Genomic DNA, 16,595 nt, shown 5'->3' with positions numbered 1-16,595 from the left:
CGCATGGTATAAAAGTCGATGACACCAAGAACATATCCAGTCGCGATGCAACTTGTCCATGGGCGCGAGACCAGGTATATGAACGTTCGTCGGGATGGCGTGATCTCCATATATCTGTTAGATTAAGTTCGTGGGTAAGGTTGGCCAAGGTGTGTGGCCAATTGTAAGCCCAAGGTGATGTTGGGTTGCAGCCACTACGATCAATAAGGGGATCGACCACTGTATTAAAATCTCCTCCTATGATGGTAGGGAGAGAGACATCAAGCAGGGGGAGGATGGAATTAAAGAACTCGATGCCAGGGTTCTTTTGATTAGGACCGTAGAGGTTAACAAGCTGGAAGGGTGTGGAATGAAAAGAAAAATGGATGACTTGCAACCGACCTTGTGAGTCGGTTGAAGAAGAAAGAACGGAAAGAGAAGGGTGATAAAGAACGGCAACGCCGCGAACGGGTCGTGGAGAAGAAAGAACTTTGTACATAGACTTGTTGTTATCATGGCGATTTTCATCGTCGATCCATCGTTCAAACTCCGTTTGACTTGTGGCATGGGTTTCTTGCAGGCACACGATCATGGGCGAAAAACAAGAAAGCCAGGAAAATAATACGGACCTCTGTTGCGAATTGCGGAGGCCTTGGCAATTCAATGTAATAATAGTGATTGGTGATGATGAATAGTCATTGTGAAAAGGTTAAAAGGCAAGAAATTCAAAAAGAAAAGACAATAAGTTTGTCGAAAAAGTTAAATACATTTAATAAGATGGGGAGCCCCCCTGGGTGGGAAGCACTGCCGCCAATTTATATAAAGCGTCTGCGTCGTGTGCCACGGCACCAGAAGATTTATTGCGGTTCTCAGGTCGTGTGTCTTTCCTGAGTGAAAGTTGCACGGGACGAGGAGCAGGCGAGTTGGGCAGCTCCGCCTCCGAAACGATAGCGAAGGAATCACCATCGTCGCTAGGATATTCATCTTCGCCAAGGTCAAGATAGTCGGCCGGGTCCATTTGGTCCACTTCCGATTGTTGTGACTCAGTGTCGTCACCAATATCATCATTTTCGTCATTTTCATCATTATCATTATCATTATTATCATCGTTATTATCGTCATTTTCATCATCGCCATCCTCGTTCGTGTTCGTGTTCGTCTCGTTGTCCATTTCCGTTTCCTCATTGTCATCATCATCATCGTCATCAGTGTCCGCAGGTAGGGGCACAGTTTCAGGTGGGGATTCCGTTGTTACGGGATCGTCCGCGTCACCAACAGCCGCGTCGTCAGGCGTCGCACGTTTCTCCTCGGGTTGTGGTGAAGTAACCGGAGAATGGCGTCTTTTCCCACGTCGTCGAACGGGGCTTGAAGGGTGTGTAGGAGAGGACTCCGATGGAGAAGACTCCATATCGACAGTGCCACCCCTCCCAGAAGGGGCAGAAAGGGCAGGCAAGGCAGAAGGGGCAGATTCCGCAGCGTCGGAAGCGCAGGCAGGAGCCGACTGGGCACTACTATTATTATTAGATAATAAGGGAGTGGATGGCCCGGTACTCTCGGAGGTATGAGAAGATAAGGCGTTGCTCCCTGCAACCGCGGCATACGATCGCAAAGGGGCAGCTGGTATAGAAGACTCCGTGTTATTATTGCTACTAATAGTAGCATTATCCTCGTTGGGATTATTGTTATTATAACGAGCAAGAGCAGCTCGATAAGACGGACAGTCAGCGATGATGTGTCCCTCTTTGTGGCACTTGAAACATACAGGCTTTTGGCCACTGTATTTAACCACACACCAATGTCCGGCTATGTGGAGGCGAGCGGGGATGTTTGCCACGATCTTCATGAGCACGTTGTGCTCACCAGTATATATTTTTTCATGCAGCACCGACTTGATGGTTTTAATGCCGCCACTGTTTTAATGTCTGGGATGCCGTATGAAAGACGGGAAATATAAACCCAAGTAAATGGGGAGACTGATCGAAACTCTACGGGTTTGCCGTGTACTAAAAAGTCCTGATTTGAGAACGCCTGCATTTGGCGAGCGTTATTGAAGGTTAGGCGATATCTCTCCGGTGATATCTGTACGACAGCTTCGACTGTAGAAGACCATTCCCGTGTCTTCAAAAGGTTTATGACATCCTTGGCACCCTTTTTGGGAAGGGGGCAGTCAGGATGCAGAATGATATCTACGGTTCTTGATGCGTACGGTATCATTATTAGATATTAGTTAATCCGTTCAAAAATAATATCAAACGGGGGCGTATGAAAAAATTAAAAATGCATGCAATCATGCATTCAATTCATACAAACAAGAAGGCAGGCGTTTATGGCAGAAAAACGCCCAAAGCAGAAAAGTCTTCGGTCAAACAGACCAAAATAATAGTAGAAAAGTATAGAACACGCTTACACCAGTAGAAATATAACAACTAGTGGAAAACACTCAGGATATTAGCGTATCTTCAAGCAAAAGCCGACTACGCCACGAATAATATATAAACGCCGCGTAAATATACAACGGCAAAGGCAAAATTAGTAAGAAAATCTACAGTGAAATATGAAATTCACCGTAGAACAAAAAGGCAGAAGGCAGAATACGCTAGTCTAAAACAAACTAGCAAAAATACAAGGAAAAATAGGCAGAAACGAAGCAAACAAACAACGTGCTTCGCGAAAAGTATAGTAACTTGAACGGCAAAGGTCCAAGCAAATCAAACGATAAATTAAGCAAAGCTGAATGACAGCAATCAGCGTTAAGGCAAAGATAAACTAATAGAAAATACGAGCAAGAAGTTATAAAACAACGCCCGATCAAAGTACAAACGACCTTCGATAAACGATCGTTCTTTAGAGTAAGATAAACGTTCGAGCAAATATAAAACTCGAAAGCACACAGTATATAGCAGTTCCTACTTATAGCAGAAACCAAAAAGAATATAAATCACACGTGAAGTCTTGTAGCTTCGAAAAAACAAGTCGAGGAAGAAAGCTTCCCGATAACAAAATGGCGATAAACACGCGAAATATAAGAAGGAACACTGAAGGTGTCAGAACGTGGCCAAACCACCCCGACTAGACCCTAGCAACAAGAAAAGAGGAAAGACCCTCCTGTTCGGTTGCCCCCTAAATGGGCCCCCTAATAAGGAACTACCAGAAAACAGATACAAAATATAACAATTTACAAACAAGGAACGAACTCACAGTTTTGAAGACGATATTGAATATGATTACGAACAACGAACGATCAAACGCGCAGACTCCGAAACAGCAGATCTCGACAGGTCACCGTGTCTGTTAGCAGCTACACTTGATCTTGTTTTGGGTGGGGAACGGGTAGGTTACGGAGTCGGGGGTGCAATGACTACGAACCGTTACGTGCAAGACCGGTACACTCAGGGAGGCCGCTACCAGCGACGCAGATCGACAGAGGTTGTGAACCTCTCCCCCGCGGACAAAACCGACAGAGAACAAAAGAGGAAAGATCTAGGATCTTTCGACGATACTAAGCCCCGGCGTAAATGCCAGAGCTTTGACAAAACGAACGAAAAAAGACGAAACGATAGCGAAAAGGACAGCAAGCTGCCCCACGCAATCGACGCAACGTACGACGAACGGGCTATCCGGCAGTACAACCAATGAAGGCGACCCCCATCAGCACCCGTCCAACAAATCACCAACATTCAAGACAAAATTCCTTGGAAAAGGATACCGTGTGTCTTCAGTGATGGTGCCAACTAAGCCGCGAAGCAACCACTCATCTTCGAATTTGGTCAGAGACAGTGGCGATGTTCTATTTTCACCGCGAATCGGAAAGTCGACTTCGCCCCCGCAACACCGAAGAGGCATCGGGAGAGAGACGGTCGAACCTGCATCGATTGCGGTGAAGCCACAAATGATGACGAAGGATGCCCAGAATGGCATTCACGGCCGCGGGGATCTTCTTCGCGTCCGGGAATCCGAAGAGAATGGTGGAGATGGAAAGGGGCGTTGGTACGTCCAGAGACACCAGTAGAGGGGTCATCCAGGCCCAAACGGTCTTAGCGACGGGACAGGAGTAAAAAAGGTGGATTGCAGTTTCCTGCTCTCCACAGAAACAGTTCGCATCAACTCGCATGCCAAAACGAATCAAACGATCCGCGGTGGCCAAGCGGCCATGAAAGTTATAATAGTTCGTATCTGCACACGATCGTACAAATCGCCACAATGATAGCGAGCGCCACACAGACGGCCAATGTACCGTGATCTGCATGTTGCTGAACTTCTCAATAGCCTTGTGAGGTAACAAGGAGCGCTCCAGTAGCACAGAGTAGGTACGGCGGGCAGTGAGCTCCGTAAGCGGCATCGGTGCGTTGTTATGGTTCCCAAGCAACCACGAATCATCCTCACGTCGTCCCCCCAATTGTAGCCAGGCATGCACAACAGATTGATAAAATTTGGGCAGCCGTTTAATTTTATATGCTGGAATGGATTCCCGAGAGAAAAGGGCGTCCAGGTCTTGTGAAAAGACTTGGCGAACATGGGCAGAAAAAAGGGAAGGCCAAGGAACAGTATTCCTTGAAAGCAAAAGACGGCGAAGCCAAATTGCTCGCAAAGATAAAATTTTCGTAGCAATATGCACGACTCCCAAACCCCCCCGAAGACGAGGAGCAACGGCAGAGCTGCGCGCAATCGGTTCTTTCTTTTTATTCCACAAGAAAGGGAATAAAAGTTTATTAACTGCATGCACAACTGTCTTGGGCATGTCAAAGATCGTAGCCTGATACCAAAATAGGCTCAGACCGACAGAGTTAGCGAGCAGAGTTCTCCCCTGCAAAGACAAGGTTCTCGATGACCAAGATGACAATTTTGATTTAAATTTGTTGATCAGGATATCCCAATCGGGCAAGACATTATTACCCACACGACAACCCAGGATAATTATGTGTTCGGCGGTCCATTTCAGAGGAACTGGCAAGTCTGTCCTCGTCTTCCAAGATCCAAACAGCAGACCCTCTGTTTTGTCGAGGTTAAGTTTTGCGCCCGTAGCATTGGCATACCGGTCAAAAAGGGAAAGCAAGGCAAGCAGACTGGCATCGTCCATGACGAAGCAAGTAGTGTCGTCGGCGTATTGTAATATTTTTACAGTTTCACCATTGGGTAATGGGAAGCCAGCGATGTCGGGTGACTCCTGAATTGCACGAGATATCGGTTCGGCAGCCAGTATATACAGCAGCGGTGAAAGGGGACAACCCTGCCGCACTCCCGGAAACAGAAAAGGACCCCGAGAGCACCGTTAATTAATATACGCGAATATAGGGTTGTATACAGTAAACGAACCCACGTTCGGAAAGAAGGTCCGAAATTCATTTTGTTAGACTTTTGTAGAAGTCCCAATCTACCGATCAAATGCCTTTTCTTGGTCAAGTGATAATAATGTACCACCAAGGTTTGAAGAGTTTGCGTGGTCCAAGCAATCTTGCACCAAGCGTACGATTTCCTGAAAACGACCCGGATACCACATGTTTGGCATGGAGAAACAACACTAGGTAGGACCTTGGCCAAGCGGCTAGTAAGTATTTTTGATAGGATTTTATAATCCGAACACAGTAAAGTTATCGGACGCCAATTCTTCGGTGCCAATTTGTCGCCCTTTTTGTAAAGCAGTGTGATGATACCAGTGCGTTGCGACAAAGATAATTTCCCGTTACGAAAGGAAGCATTGAGAACCGATACTAGGTCCGGGCCTAAAAGATTCCAAAAACTACGAAAAAACTCATACGTGAGGCCATCCACCCCCGGAGATTTATTAGTGGAAAAGGAGTTTAAAGCAGCAGTACACTCCTCCAAGGTAACATCGCCTTCGCAAAGGGCTGCTTCCATAGGGGACAGTTTGTTGGTGATTCTGTCCAAGAAAAAAGTTTGTTCTGCTGCATCCAGATAAGCTGCAGAAAAAAGGGCAGTATAAAAGAGCATCCATACATGCAGTATGCCGCGCAAAGTACGTACTATACGGCCGTGAACATCCTTGATTGCATGCATCATGTCCCGTACAGCGTGTGTTTTTTCACGCTGAAAAAAGTATTTCGAGGAAATCTCTCCCTCCTCGGCCCAACGTTCTCGGGCACGCAAACGCGCTCCAGCTGCCTTGCGGCGATGGTGCTCGTACAGGTCGTCCTCCACTTCTTTAATTTCATCGGTTACGTCATCACCTGCGTCACGACGTGAAGAGAGCCAATGAAGATGACTGCTAAGGGTTGTGTACTGTTCTTTCTGTTTGGCCGCTACATCAGTAGCAAAGTCCACAGTCAGTTGGCGGATTAGGTTCTTGCCAACGTCCCACCACACAGGTAGTGAAGGGTAATGGATTTGTTCGTGTTCCATTCTAGCCAAAATCTTTTATTAATTTAATATACGCTGGATTATTTAATAAAGTTTTATTAAATTTCCAGCAGCCCTCCCACGCCCGCGCGTCCGAAGAGAAAAAGAAAGATAAACGTATGAGTGATCACTATGAAAATAAGGCAAGATGGAAACTTCCTTGACGCATGGTATAAAAGTCGATGACACCCAGAACATATCCAGTCGCGATGCTACTTGTCCATGGGCGCGAGACCAGGTATATGAACGTTCGTCGGGATGGCGTGATCTCCATATATCTGTTAGATTAAGTTCGTGGGTAAGGTTGGCCAAGGTGTGTGGCCAATTGTAAGCCCAAGGTGACGTTGGGTTGCAGCCAGTACGATCAATAAGGGGATCGACCACCGTATTAAAATCTCCTCCTATGATGGTAGGGAGAGAGACATCAAGTAGAAGGAGGATGGAATTAAAGAACTCGATGCCAGGGTTCTTTTGATTAGGACCGTAGAGGTTAACAAGCTGGAAGGGTGTGGAATGAAAGGAAAAATGGATGACTTGCAACCGACCTTGTGAGTCGGTTGAAGAAGAAAGAACGGAAAGAGAAGGGTGATAAAGAACGGCAACGCCCCGCGAACGGGTCGTGCCGGGAGAAGAAAGAACTTTGTACATAGACTTGTTGTTATCATGGCGATTTTCATCGTCGATCCATCGTTCAAACTCCGTTTGACTTGTGGCATGGGTTTCTTGCAGGCACACGATCATGGGCGAAAAACAAGAAAGCCAGGAAAATAATACGGACCTGTTGCGAATCTGGAGGCCCTGGCAATTCAATGTAATAATAGTAATTGGTGATGATGAATAAGTCATTGTAAAAGGTTAAAGGCAAGCAAAGAAAAAGAAAGAAAAAGAAAAGAAGAAAAGGAAACAAAAGAAAAAGGAAAAGAAAAGAAAAGGAAAAGGAAAAGAAAAAGGAAAAGAAAAAGGAAAAAAGAAAAGAAAAGTTCAAAAGAAAGGAAAAGACAAAAGATTGTCTAAAAGTTAATAAGATGGAGAGCCCCTGGTGGGAAGCACTGCCAATTTATATAAAGCGTCTGCGTCGTGTGCCACGGCACCAGCAGATTCATTGCGGTTCTCAGGTCGTTTGTCTTTCCTGAGTGAAAGTCGCACGGGACGAGGAGCAGGCGAAGGGCAGCTCCGCCTCGAGACAGTAGCGAAGGAATCACCATCATCGCTGGGATATTCATCCTCGCCAAGGTCTAGGTAGTCGGCTGGGTCCATTTGGTCCACTTCCGATTGCTGTGACTCTTTGTCGTCACCACTATGATCATTTTCATCATTATCATCGTTATCATCGTAATCGTCATTTTCATCATTATCGTCATTATCAACATTATCAGTATTAGCATCCTTATCATCATCGCCATCCAGGTTCGTATTCGTGTTTGTCTCGTCGTCCATGTCCGATTCATCATTATCATCATCATCATCCTCGGTGTCCGCAGGAAGGGGCAGTTTCAGGAGGGATTCCGTGCTCATGGGATCCGTGTGACAGCAATGTCACCAACGTCCAAGTCATCGGGCGTTGCACGTTTCTCCTCTGGCTGCGGCGAGTGAGTAGGCGAATGGCGTCGTTTCCCACGTCGTCGAACGGGGCTGGAAACGGTCGAAGGGGAAGACTCCGTGTTGACAGTGCCACCCCCCCCAGAAGGGGCAGAAAGGGCAGGCAAGGCAGAAGAGGCAGATTCCGGAGCGCCAGAGACGCAGGCAGGAGCCGACTGGGCACTACTATTATTAATATTTAATAAGGGAGTGGATGACCCGGTACTCTCGGAGGTGTTGAAAGGCAAAGGACCACTCCTCGTAACCGCAGCATACGAGCGCGAAGGAGCGGAGGGTACAGAAGACTCTGTAGTATTATTATAGCTACCGGTAGTAGCAGCATCGTTATCGTTGTTATGATAACTATCAAGGGCAGCTCGAAAAGACGGACAGTCAGCGATGACGTGTCCCTCTTTGTGGCATTTGAAACACACGGGTTTTTGGCCACTGTATTTCACCACGCACCAATGTCCTGCAATACGAAGGCGTGCAGGGATGTTGGAAGTTATCTTCATGAGCACGTTGTGCTCACCGGTGTATATTTTCTCATGCAGCACCGATTTGATCGTCTTGATGCCGCCACTGTAAGGTGCAAGTGCCCTGGTGATGGCTTCATCAGGGATGCCATAAGAAAGACGGGAGATGTAGACCCACGTGAATGGGGAAACTGATCGAAATTCCACGGGCTTTCCATGCACGAGGAAGTCTTGGTTGGAGAAAGCTTGCATTTGGCGAGCGTTATTGAAAGTTAGGCGATATCGCTCCGGTGAGATTTGAACGACCGCTTCGATAGTAGAAGACAACTCCCGTGTCTTTAAAAGATTTATCACATCCTTGGCTCCCTTTTTAGGAAGGGGGCAGTCAGGATGGAGAATGATATCGACTGTTCTTGAAGCATACGGTATCATTATTAATTATTAGTTAATCCGTTCAAAAATAATATCAAACGGGGGCGTATGAAAAATTAAAAATGCATGCAATCATGCATTCAATTCATACAAACAAGAAGGCAGGCGTTTATGGCAGAAAAAAACGCCCAAAGCAGAAAAGTCTTCGGTCAAACAGACCAAAATAATAGTAGAAAAAGTATAGAACACGCTTACACCAGTAGAAATATAACAACTAGTGCAAAAACACTCAGGATATTAGCGTATCTTCAAGCAAAAGCGCTCGACTACGCCCACGAATAATATATAAACGCCGCGTAAATATACAACGGCAAAGGCAAAATTAGTAAGAAAATCTACAGTGAAATATGAAATTCACTGTAGAACAAAAGGCAGAAGGCAGAATACGCTAGTCTAAAACAAACTAGCAAAAATACAAGGAAAAATAGGCAGAAACGAAGCGAACAAACAACGTGCTTCGCGAAAAGTATAAACTTGAACGGCAAAGGTCCAAGCAAATCAAACGATAAATTAAGCAAAGCTGAATGACAGCAATCAGCGTTAAGGCAAAGATAAACTAATAGAAAATACGAGCAAGAAGTTATAAAACAACGCCCGATCAAAGTACAAACGACCTTCGATAAACGATCGTTCTTTAGAGTAAGATAAACGTTCGAGCAAATATAAAACTCGAAAGCACACAGTATATAGCAGTTCCTACTTATAGCAGAAACCAAAAAGAATATAAATCACACGTGAAGTCTTGTAGCTTCGCAAAAACAAGTCGAGGAAGAAAGCTTCCCGATAACAAAATGGCGATAAACACGCGAAATATAAGAAGGAACACTGAAGGTGTCAGAACGTGGCCAAACCACCCCCCGACTAGACCCTAGCAACAAGAAAAGAGGAAAGACCCCCTCCTGTTCGGTTGCCCCCTAAATGGGCCCCCTAATAAGGAACTACCAGAAAACAGATACAAAATATAACAATTTACAAACAAGGAACGAACTCACGATTGCGAAGACGATATTGAATACGATTAACAGAACACCAAACGATCAGAACGCGCAGACTCAGCAACAGCAATTCTCGACTTGTCACCGTGTCCGTCGGCAGCTACACTTGATCTTAGCCAAAAGGCCGAGAAGCGATACAGAAGAAGAGCTTTCGCCATTTTTTCACTCTACAAGTTGCATGAGAAACACACGGTTCTATTGTATCTTTTCGCGTAGAAATCATGCAACAAATGAAAAAAATCAAGCAGTACGGATAACGAAGGAATCATCCTTTACTACAATCGTCATGTCAAGCGTTCTTTCTAATCCAATGTACACCTGTTCGTAAAGAAGAACATGTTTGAAAATTCGCGCGTAATGCCGCGAAATGCGATCGTTTCATATGACGTAGGAAGCACGCGATGTCTGTCGCGAACTTGCTGCAGACGTGCTTTCTCATTGTAAAACAAACGCTTTGTGCTTGTGGGCGATAATGATTCGCATTGTATGCAAGTGCTGCAATGTCAACAAGGTCATGCTTCATGAAATCGGCAGACAAGCAGCTCAATGAACGAATTTTACACTACGAGCCGTTAAATGTCAGTGATACATAGAAATAATTACTATAAAAGCTAAACAAACGTACGACTAAGTAAGAAAAACGTTCGCAATGCAATATCATTACTGTTAACGTCGACGATACATATTATAATTTGTATATTTTCATAATGTATATGCCGTCCGTCAAAATATACACACACGCCGGCCGTTTACGTCGTTGTTAAGTACAAGTAATTTATGTCAAATACAAGTAATTTATTCTTGCTAATAGCTGATATAAATTTCTCCTGCATCTCGCTATGCATTTTGGGATAGGTCAGTAAAAAATTTGGCAGCATGCAACCTAACCCCGAACGAACAACGAATTTATATATGTCCCAAAGCGTGGCATACACAATTGACGGACGAAAGGCCCTCTTCTCTCTATTGTGTTCTATTTTGTTTGTTCTTTTTCTCCGCTTCTTCCTCCCATCGTGAGAAACGAAGGGGACGAGCGCGAACGCAGGTCCCCACTACCAGAAATTATACGCTCGAGTTACCCACGTTAGGGGTAATCGCAGGAGTCAACCCAGTCGAAGTGCAATGAAAGGGCCTCATCCTGAGAGGACCTCCTAGCTGATCAAGGTGCCTCTCGCGTCAGGTAAGTATGCTCGAACGACGCACGGCGAGCATACTTTGTACGCGAACGTACGCTCGGTGCGACACGGTTGCACCCCCTCCCTTTACTTTTTCACTACTTTTTGCACTTGCAACTTACCGTCTGACGGCCTTTATTGTCTTCCTTTCCGACGACGACGACGTCTTTTCGTCGTTCGCCGACTCTGTCGAAAAGAGACGTATGTTAGTTAGTTAGTTAAATGTTAAACAGTTCGTTTCTCGGTTAGTTAGTTACAGGCAAAATAAATTCGCTTAGCTATTTGATTTGCTGGCTGTTTTGTTTGTTTTTTTTCTTTTGTTTAAAGTAAATGTGTTTCCCTTCCGCGAAGGGAAATGGGCCGAACTCGGAGGTAGTGCAATACCGAGACAACCCGTGGCCAGGGCGAAGCAAGCTCCAATCCCATGGCCGATATCCAAAAATCAGTTTAATATAAGAGTCGGGCATTGCCCGACATATCAGATATTAAGCTGATAAGAACAGATACTACACTTGATCTTATTTTGGGTGGGGACCGGGTAGGTTACGACGTCGGGGGTGCAATGACGACGAACCCTTACGTGCAAGACCGGTACACTCAGGGAGGCCGCTACCAGCGACGCAGATCGACAGAGGCTGCGAACCTCTCCCCCGCGGACAAAACCGACAGAGAACAGAAAGGAAAGATCTAGGATCCTTCGACTATACGAAGCCCTGGCATAAATGCTAGGGCTTTTAACGAGACGAACAAGAATCACAAGACGAGATATTGAAAAGGACAGCAAGCTGTTTTTTTCGCAATCTACGCGACGTACGACGAACGGGCTATCCGGCAGTACAACCAATGAAGGCGACCCCCTTCAGCACCGTCCAACAAAGTACCAACATTCAAGACATGAAATCCTTAGAAAAGGATACTGAATTGTCGTCGGCGATGGCACCGACCAGACCACGAATCAACCATTCGTCTTCAAACTTCGTGAGGAGGCAGTGGCGATGTTCCATTTTCACCGCGAATCGGAAGGTTGACTTCGCCATCCGCAATACCGAGGAGGCATCGGGTGAGAGACGGTCAAACCTGCATCGATTGCGATGGAGCCAAAGGTGGTGTCTGAAGATACCCAGAAGGGCATTCACAGCTGCCGGGATCTTCTTTGCTTCTGGGAAGCCGAAAAGAATGGTGGAGATGGAAAGGGAGGTGGTGATGTCCAAGGACGTCAGAAGAGGAGTAAGCCATTCCCAGACGGTGGTGGCTACCGGACAGTGGCAGAGAAGATGGATAGCGGTTTCCCGCTCTCCACAGAAACAGTTTGCATCAACGCGCATGCCAAACCTTAGTAAACGGTCTGCGGTGGCAAGGCGGCCGTGAAAACTATAGAAGTTGGTATCGGCAACGGATCGAACAAATCGCCATAATGTGAGCGAACACCACACAGATGGCCAATGTACCCGAATCTGCATTGTACTAAATTTTTCAATTGCTTTGTGAGGTGTGAGGGCGTTTTCCAGCAACATCGAATAGGCACGTCTTGCAGTGAGTTCCGCCAGCGGGATGGGAGCGATGTCATTGTTCCCTAGTGCCCACAAATCATTGACTCGTTTTCCCTTCAGTTGCAGCCAGGTGTGCACTACTGACTGAGAAAACTTTGGCAATTTCTTAATCAAATACGCGGGGATGGTTTCCCTAGCGAAGAAGGTATCCAGATCTTGTTTGAATACCTGACAGACGTGGTACGAGAAAAAGGCAGGCCACGGGATGGTGTACCGGGACAGTAGAAGATGTCGAAGCCAAATGACACGTAGTGATGAAATCTTACTTCCAACATGTGCAATACCCAGACCCCCCCGAAGGCGAGGAGCAACGGCAGAGCTGCGTGCGATAGGCTCTTTACGTTTATTCCATAGAAACGGGAATAAAATTTTATTGATAGTGTGTATTACTGTCTTTGGTACGTCAAATATCGTTCCTTGATACCAGAATACACTTAGTCCCAGTGTATTGGCCAGTAGCGCTCTTCCCTGTAGGGAGAGGGTACGGTTACCCCATGATGTTATGTTTCTTTTGAATTTGGTTATTAGCGTATCCCAGTCTGGTAAGGTGTCATTGCCAACACGGCAACCCAAGATGATTAAGGAATCTGAAGTCCATTTTAGCGTAATTGGCAAGTCCGTCCTTGATCGCCACGGACCAAACAGCAGACCTTCAGTTTTATCAAGGTTGAGCTTCGCTCCTGTAGCGGTGGCATAACGGTCAAAAAGTTTGATTAAAGTAAGCAGGCTGGGATCATCCATGACAAAGCACGTAGTGTCATCGGCGTATTGCAGTATTTTCATATGTTCTCCATTGGGTAATGGAAAGCCGTTTATGTCAGGTGATGCTTGAATCGCACGGGAAAGAGGTTCCGCTGCCAAGATGTAGAGAAGGGGCGAAAGGGGACAACCCTGCCGCACTCCCCGGGAAACAGAAAAAGGACCCCCGAGAGCACCGTTAATTAAGACTCGCGAGTAGATGTTGTTATAAAGTAACCGTATCCATTTACGGAATGAAGGTCCAAAATTCATATGGGATAGAACCTGATGTAAGAAATTCCAATCGACTCTGTCAAATGCTTTTTCTTGGTCGAGAGATATAAGGGCTCCACCAAGATTAACCGAATTGGCGTAGTCCAATCCATTTTGTATAAGGCGTATCACCTCGCCAGAAAACCTGCCAGGGACACCACACGTTTGGCACGGCGATGTGACGAGAGAAATGACCTGGGCCAGGCGGCCTGTTAAAACTTTCGCCAGGATTTTATAGTCTGAGCATAGGAGTGTTATAGGACGCCAGTTTTTCGTTGCTAATTTGTCGCCCTTTTTGTATAATAAGGAGATAACGCCCGTACGTTGTGATAAGGACAGTTGGCCCCTATTAAAAGAGTCATTAATCACGGACACTAAATCGGGGCCTATACAGTCCCAAAATGTTTTATAGAACTCATACGTAAGGCCATCCACCCCGGGCGATTTATTATTAGAGAAAGAATTTAAGGCAGTAGTGCATTCTTCCAAAGTTATTTCTCCCTCGCAAAGGGCTGCATCTCTATCAGATAGCTTGTAAACAATCTTGTCTAGAAAGAATGATTGTTCTGCAGCATCAAGATATGCTGCCGTGAAAAGGGTGGTATAAAAAGCCATCCATACATATAACATCTGTTTTAAAGTCGTGCGTAGATGACCTTGTGCATCTTTTATTCCAGTCATCAGATTGCGTATTGTATGTGCTTTCTCCTTTTGAAAGAAATATCGAGAGGAAATTTCTCCTTCCTCTGCCCAGCGTTCTCGTGCACGTAAGCGGGCACCTTCCGCTTTGCGGAGGTGATGGTCGTACAGTGAGTCCTCTACCTGCCTAAGGTGCACCGAGACATCCTCGCCAGCATTACTGCGAGTGTTAAGATGCTGAAGTTGTGCATTGAGCGAGTCATATTGGTTGCGATGGGAGAGAGCCAGCTCTGTAGAAAAGTCTTTTGTCAATTGTTTTATAATTTGTTTACCAACATCCCACCAAACAGGTAAGGAAGGGTAGTAATTCTTCTCTCGTTGCCATTCGGTCCAAAAATCTTTGATTAGCTGGACGTAGGTTGCATTATTTGTGAGATTTTTATTAAATTTCCAGTAGCCCCCCCCGCGCTCCGCCGCATCCGGAAGAGAGAAGGAAAGATGTACATAAGAGTGATCACTGCGAAAGTATGGTAATATAGATACCTCACGAACGAAAGGCACTAGGAAAGATGATATCCAGATCATATCGAGTCGCGAGGCAACCTGGCCGCCAGCACGGGACCACGTATAACTGCGTTCTGTTGGATGACGCAATCTCCAAATATCGACAATGTCCATATCGTTTGTGAGGGTAGCCAATGTGTGTGGCCAATTGTAAGCCCACGGTGAGTTGGGGTTACACCCGGTGCGATCGATGTTGGGATCGACAACGGTATTAAAATCGCCGCAGACGAGCGTTGGAAGCGTAAGATCGATTGACGGAAGGATGGAATTAAAAAACTCAAGCCCTGGTTTTTTCTGATTTGGCCCATAGATGTTGACGAGTTGAAAGGGGATTGAATGAAACGAGAAGTGTACAACTTGCAACCGACCTTGTGAGTCGGAAGAAGAATGAAGAACGACGAGGGAAGGATGATAAAGGACGGCAACGCCCCGCGAACGGGTCGTGCCGGGAGAGGAGAGGACTTTGTAGTTGGTTTTGTTATTATGATGATCGGTTTCATCAGCAACCCATTTGCTAAATTCCGCCTGACTTGTCGAATGGGTTTCTTGTAAGCAGACAATGGTCGGGCAAAAACACGAAAGCCACGAAAATAAAACTGACCTTTGTGTTCCATTACGAAGGCCTTGGCAATTCAAGGTGATGGTGGAGATTAATGATCGTGTTGTGGTCATTGTGAAAAGAGATAAAAATCGAATGTAATGCAAAAAGTAAAGAAAAAAGGGAAATGTCTTGAAGACGATAAATTAAGAGGAGGGAGAGCCCCCCCGGGTGGGAAGCACCGCCGCCAGTTTGAAAAGTGCGTCTGCATCGTGTGCCACAGCAACTGCAGGCTCATCCTGTGTCTTTAGCCGTGAAGTTGCATCTGTCGTGGATATGGAGAGGCTCACCATCTGAGGAGCAGGGGAGCTTGGCAACTCCGCCTCCGACACAGTGGCAAAGGAAGCATTGTCATCACTCGGATATCTATCGTCATAGGGGTCTAGGTAGTCGTCGGGGTCCATCAGGTCTTCCTCCGAGTCCCGTGTATCATCATTTTCATCATCATCTTCGTTATTTTCGTCTATTTCGCATTGTCCGTTTTCTGTCTTATTATCACCGTCCTCGTCCGTCGTCTGATTATTGTCGTTGTCCATATCCGTTTCATTATTGTCATCGTCGTCGTCATCGTCATCAGTGTCATGGGGAAGTGGCACTGTCTCTGGTCGGGAGTCTGCGTCCTCGTGTGCCGGGGTCATACTCGCGAGTTCAGTGATGGAATGGTCAGCTGAGATCTGCGACCATGGGTATTCTTCATCTACGGGATCAGGTGCCGTATTGATAATATCAACTTCTACGTCGTCGGGCGCAGCTCGTTTCTCCTCCGGTTGTGGCGAATGGGTGGGAGGATGGCGTCGTTTCCCACGTCGTCGAATCGGGCTGGTAGGTGGTACTGGGGAAGTATCTTTGTCAGCAATGCTACCCCGCCCAGAAGGGGCAGAAGAGACCGGAGCACCGGAAGCGCAGTCAGGAGCTGACTGGTTGGGATTAGTTAATGGGGTGGATGACCCATCGGCACTCTCGGAGGGAGTATGTGTTGGAAGATTGCTCCCCACAGCCGCCGCGTAGGAAACCAGCGACTGCGAAGGAGCAACAGGTACCGAAATGTCGGTATCATTATTATGATTAGTGCTACTGGTTGTAGCAGCAATGTTATTGTTGTTGCGTTGGAAGGTCGGGCAGTCAGCAATGACATGCCCTTCCTTGTGGCACTTAAAGCACACTGGCTTTTGCCCACTGTACTTTACGACGCACCAGTGTCCTGCGATGCGCAGACGAGCCGGAATATTGGCCGTTATTTTCAT

General features: G+C 46.3%; 3 protein-coding genes and 2 non-coding genes across 5 annotated transcripts; all 5 read right to left on the bottom strand.

The window, feature by feature from the left end:
* Positions 1 to 748: 748 nt before the first annotated feature.
* Positions 749 to 1,822, bottom strand: LOC124449159 (ras guanine nucleotide exchange factor P-like). The gene has a single exon (XM_047000109.1). It carries the CDS (start codon positions 1,820 to 1,822, stop codon positions 749 to 751), a length of 1,074 nt encoding a protein of 357 aa, XP_046856065.1.
* A 5,528-nt stretch (positions 1,823 to 7,350) lies between these two features.
* LOC124449157 (acidic repeat-containing protein-like) lies at positions 7,351 to 7,848 on the bottom strand. The gene has a single exon (XM_047000108.1). The coding sequence runs from the start codon at positions 7,846 to 7,848 to the stop codon at positions 7,351 to 7,353; it is 498 nt and encodes a 165-aa protein (XP_046856064.1).
* Positions 7,849 to 10,838: 2,990 nt separating this feature from the next.
* LOC124449867 lies at positions 10,839 to 11,002 on the bottom strand. The gene has a single exon (XR_006949633.1). It is a non-coding gene; the product is annotated as a U1 spliceosomal RNA (small nuclear RNA).
* A 337-nt stretch (positions 11,003 to 11,339) lies between these two features.
* LOC124450096 lies at positions 11,340 to 11,529 on the bottom strand. The gene has a single exon (XR_006949853.1). It is a non-coding gene; the product is annotated as a U2 spliceosomal RNA (small nuclear RNA).
* A 3,968-nt stretch (positions 11,530 to 15,497) lies between these two features.
* Positions 15,498 to 16,595, bottom strand: LOC124449156 (clumping factor B-like). The gene has a single exon (XM_047000107.1). It carries the CDS (start codon positions 16,593 to 16,595, stop codon positions 15,498 to 15,500), a length of 1,098 nt encoding a protein of 365 aa, XP_046856063.1.

This window comes from Xenia sp. Carnegie-2017, unplaced genomic scaffold (assembly GCF_021976095.1).
Source record: "Xenia sp. Carnegie-2017 unplaced genomic scaffold, XeniaSp_v1 HiC_scaffold_23, whole genome shotgun sequence".
NCBI classification, from domain to species: Eukaryota; Metazoa; Cnidaria; class Anthozoa; order Malacalcyonacea; family Xeniidae; genus Xenia; species Xenia sp. Carnegie-2017.
Note: the sequence above shows the minus strand (reverse complement) of the source record. Positions and strands in the feature narration are given on the sequence as shown.

Coding starts and splice junctions, on each gene's coding strand:
- LOC124449156 (XM_047000107.1), bottom strand. CDS start 16,595: ATGAAAATAACGGCCAATATTCCGGCTCGTCTGCGCATCGCAGGACAC.
- LOC124449159 (XM_047000109.1), bottom strand. CDS start 1,822: ATGAAGATCGTGGCAAACATCCCCGCTCGCCTCCACATAGCCGGACAT.
- LOC124449157 (XM_047000108.1), bottom strand. CDS start 7,848: ATGAGCACGGAATCCCTCCTGAAACTGCCCCTTCCTGCGGACACCGAG.